Source organism: Vanessa atalanta, chromosome W, assembly GCF_905147765.1.
Source record: "Vanessa atalanta chromosome W, ilVanAtal1.2, whole genome shotgun sequence".
Classification (NCBI taxonomy): Eukaryota; Metazoa; Arthropoda; class Insecta; order Lepidoptera; family Nymphalidae; genus Vanessa; species Vanessa atalanta.
Window position 1 is genome coordinate 5,020,613 of NC_061901.1, and position 4,707 is coordinate 5,025,319.

The 4,707-nt window shown below is 34.4% G+C and overlaps 1 protein-coding gene across 1 annotated transcript; it reads right to left on the reverse strand.

The window, feature by feature from the left end:
• Nucleotides 1–1,596: 1,596 nt before the first annotated feature.
• LOC125075570 (piggyBac transposable element-derived protein 3-like) lies at nt 1,597–2,661 on the reverse strand. The gene has a single exon (XM_047687281.1). It carries the CDS (start codon nt 2,659–2,661, stop codon nt 1,597–1,599), a length of 1,065 nt encoding a protein of 354 aa, XP_047543237.1.
• Between the last annotated feature and the right edge of the window lie 2,046 nt (nt 2,662–4,707).

Below are 4,707 nucleotides of genomic sequence, written 5' to 3' on the forward strand. Positions count from 1 at the left end.
ATACGGATATAAATTATTATTAAATTATCAGAATAACAATAATGAGTCCGAAACAGAAAATGTTAACCAAACATGCCCCTCATAGTCAGAATCTCTACTATCGAAAACGGAATCTTTTATTCGGAATCTCAATATAACTACTCTAGACAAAGACAAAGCAAGAAGGGTTCTTCTAGAGAAAAATGTAATAGTCGACTCACTTGTAAACACATACAAGTCTTATAGATCTAATACAGAACGAAATGTTCTGAAAAGAGTTGTAAACAATAATTTGGTCCGTAAGTATAAAATGCAAAGTCGATGAAGTCTTGTGTTGGTTTAAAAGGAACATTAAAAAGATCTTATATATTATACAAGAAAAACAACGATTTGTCAACATTAATTACAAAGTTTTATTTACGAAATGATGTGTCAAGCGCAACCGCTGGAAAAAATGAGACCAAAACATTAAAAAAAGAAAAGGTTCAGAAGAGATATTTACTATCAAATTTAATGGATATTTTCAAAAAATTCAAACAAGAAACTGAAATAAATATATCATATACAACATTTGTAAGATATAAACCCTTTTATGTTCTGCGCCCTCATATTGCGGACCGTGATACATGTGTTTGCAAAAAACATGCCAATATAGAATTCAAGTTTACATCCCTCAAAAAACTGCAGGTTTTAAGTCAATTTAACAAACTTAATGATATCGTTGAATCATTAGTATGTAATGTAAAGTCTCAGCAATGCATGTATTCGGAATGTGTGGCATGTAACAGTAATAGTATTCGTTATGATTTTTCTATGAAACAAAATGAAGAGAATGTGTCATGGCTAGAGTGGTCTCCTGTTAATATAGAATTTAAGTAAAATGACGTAACTGAAGTATGTAAAAGGATGACTAAACAAACAAAAACAGAAAATTTAAAGAATTTAATTTTAAAATTTGAAACGGAACTACAAGCATACAAAATTCATTTATTTAACATAAGTCATCAGTACAAAATATATAAATTTAAAAAAGATAATCTTCAGGAATGAATTAATAATTACATTGTGATTTTTCGGAAAACTATACACGCAAAATGTATCAAGAAATACAATCGGTTCAGTTTGGAGCGTCTCAACTCCAGATTTTGCTACATACCAGTGTCTTGTATAAGAAACACAAAAAGCCACAGTGCTTCTGCATTTTATCTGACTCTACAGAACATTCACCCAAAGCAATTTGGTCCCACTTAACCCGGCGAGAGTGTGGTGAGAAAATGTAACAAGAACTATGTGGCAGGGTATGGCATACCCACTAACAAAAATGTATATAACCCTTGAATGTGACATAGTATTATAATATTTATTTGTTTTTGTAATAAGATAATCATATTACAATGTATTATAAATAAAAAAAATGCAAATTGTAAACAATTTTAATTTTTTTCTTAAATGGAAATAAATCAGTCCATATTGCAAACAAAAAAAATCAGTCTCACAAAAACTAAAAATTACCAAATGAAAACAAGTCTTATGAAAAAAAAACCTTAATTATACGATAAAATATAAAATACAAAACATCATAAACTAAAAAAAATATCAAAATATATTAGGAACATCTTAGGAACTGGAGTTAAAATCAGCACAATTTTTGCAAAAAAACGTTGCATGCTCCATACATATAGCCTTTTGACAGCTTGCACACGAGTATTTTGTCTTCCGATCCTTTTTGTTTGGGCAATCTCCACATCTAATATAACGACCAGGAGCATTTTGAGTCGGAGTTGGAAGTGGTTCGTTGATCTGGGAAGAAATTCTCTGACGTATATAAATCGGAATATTTTTTTGATCTTTTCGCATCTTCAGGTGTTCGTAAACTAAAGCCAAGCCTAAGTTACGAATGAAATCAGTTCGTTTGGTGTCTTTGCTCTGATTTTCACGAAATATGATGGTCGCGTTAATAGCAGCTATATTTAACATCCCGTAATAAATAATCATAGGCCAACGCTTGCTGTTACGAGACACATTGTAACTACCACACAGTTCATCCACAACATCTACTCCTGCTTTAGTGGAATTATAAAATGTTATCATCTCTGGCTTTTTCTGGTTTCCTGTAGCGCTATCAATCTTGGCGTCATGATGCAGGCTTGACATTACTATGACCACCTTATGTTTTTTAGGGGCATAGGAGACCATAGAAACATCCTTTTGATGGCCGAACATGGAACTTCCTGGCGCCTTACCGGTCTTCAAAAAAGCAGCCGGAATACACCTTTTATTATTTCTAACAGTTCCAGTCGACGTAAGTTTGTGCTCATTTAGCAAATGCACCACTAATTCGTAACTAGTAAACCAGTTATCAAAAGTAATATTTCGATTCGTGCATGATATGGGCTGGACTAGTCTGTCTACAACATCATAAGCCTTGTTGCTTACAAAATACGGACCAGTAGGTTGTTTTCCTGCGTATACCTCTAAATTAACAGTGTAGAAAGATTTTGCATCAACAAGAGCTTGGACTTTGATGCCGTACTTAGCAGGTTTACTGAGGATGTAAACGCGAAATCCACATCGCCCTCTGAATGCGAAAAGCATTTCGTCTATTGTCATATATTCATTAGGCGTGTAAGCTTTTTGGCAACAGTCAACAAACTTTTCAAAAATTGTTCTAATAGGAGCCATGTTATCAAGCTTTTTACGTTCTTATCTAGTTGATTTATTATCAAAACGAACACAGTTTTGCAAAAAGTAAAATCTTTGCAATGATATGATTGTTCTAAATATGTCCACACCTGTCCCATCCGTCCTTCACAAATCTTTAAGACTCTGACGGCTAGATTTATTGAGCCCAGCAATATAAAGCAACCCGATGAAAGCATCAAATTCTGTAGATGTTGTATCCTTCATAATGTATAACTTTGCGGGATCATTGGACTTTTCTCGTCTTTTCAGTATTTCTTCGTTGGTGTGTTGCAATAGGTTAGTTTTTATCTCTTCAGGCATAAAAATTTTCCAACATTTTAGCTCAGTATTCGCTTCCCTTGCTACTCCTTTCACGCCTGGCTGTTCAACAAGTATGTTTTCAGATCTCGTACGTACATTTGTTCGTAGAGGACATTTATACCATTTTTGGCTATCCTTTGACTTATAATGCGGCGCATGGACTTCAAGTGTTGGACGGCGACTTGTTCTTAAAACAGATAGCGGTATTTCCTCGTCTGAATCATCGGAAATAGAAATATTTGCAGTCGTCTCAGTTGCGTCGTGATCGGAAACATCTTGTTCGGTATCAGATTGAAGATTATATGCAGATCAGTGGTCAGATTCCTCTCCAGAGCTCGCTTCATCGGAAGTATTTTCTAGTACATCTTCTAAAATGGACCGAAGTCGATTTTCTACAACATCCATATTTTATTAAAATCTGTAATTAAATAAAGAAAATAAGTAAATATAGTATTGAAAAAATTTTATTTTCGTCACGAAATACATACACCTGCTATGTGGCAGGGTGTCACATACCCGAACGCAGTTTGCAAGTGTGTAACTCGAGCGCAGACTACGGCGACAGTGCGATAACGCTACTAACACCTCCCGCAACCCTGTAACTCCAGCTACTCAAAAGAACAAAGCGTTCGAAGGTCACGCACAAAAAATATACGCAAATGATTAACATGCTGGGTAACGCATACCCCGCCACACTCTCGCCGGGTTAAATCCGATTTTAACGTATATAGCCCGTGAACTAGTCTCAATGTCCCCGTAACATTGACACTAGTCATGTATTTTCTGATCACAATATAGGCAAAAGAAGAACGGTTGGTTCAACGCGATTATTAAAGAATTTGGTTTTACCGGTACATGGATTTTTTTTAAGCTTCCCAAGGGAAAGGAGCAGCAGACGGTGTAGGTGGCAATATCAAAAGACTTTTGGATAGAAAAGTAGCTTATGGAGCAGATATTTTGGACGCACAATCAGCATATAAACTTTTAAAAAATGAAACGAATGTAAAACTTTACCTAGTGAACGAAGAAAACATAAAATACATTAGAGAAAAGTTTGGGCAATATTTGCCTTCTCTTAAGTCTGTTCCTAATACATTGAGTATTCACAAAATTCTATCGACTAATCACGATCCACACATCATTTTTTCAAGAATTTTGAAATTCTGTGCTAATACGTACAATAATATGGGATTTTGTAGGTCTTATTTTCCTAGAAAACACAATTTACTTAAAAAAGCAACTAAGAAACGGATTCGAAGACTATTATCGTAATCATCGTCTGATGAAGAACATCTTTTTCCTATAAAACGTAGTCATACTACTCTAAAATCCTCTGAATCTGAAAACACAGCTGTAACCATCCTCTCAGATGCCCGAGTTAATTTTGATGAGAAACAACTTAGATGCTTATTGCGCGATTCAAAAAGATATAACATTTCTTCGTGTGATATTAAGGATGATTACAAAGATCTAATAAAAACAAGCAATATAGACATAGAGAACAATATACAAGAGCCATCTACTTCCTGCGACATACGGACAAAAGAACGTAACTTCTTTTTACATCTAAGTGACACTGATGATGATTACATTTGATTAGTTGATTATTTTAAACATATTGCTTTTTTGCCTTAGCTGGTATAGCGATAATTGTGCTTAATTAAGAGTTCAAGACCATCCAAAACTACATTAATGTTGTCAGCCTTTTCGTACCTATGGTTATGT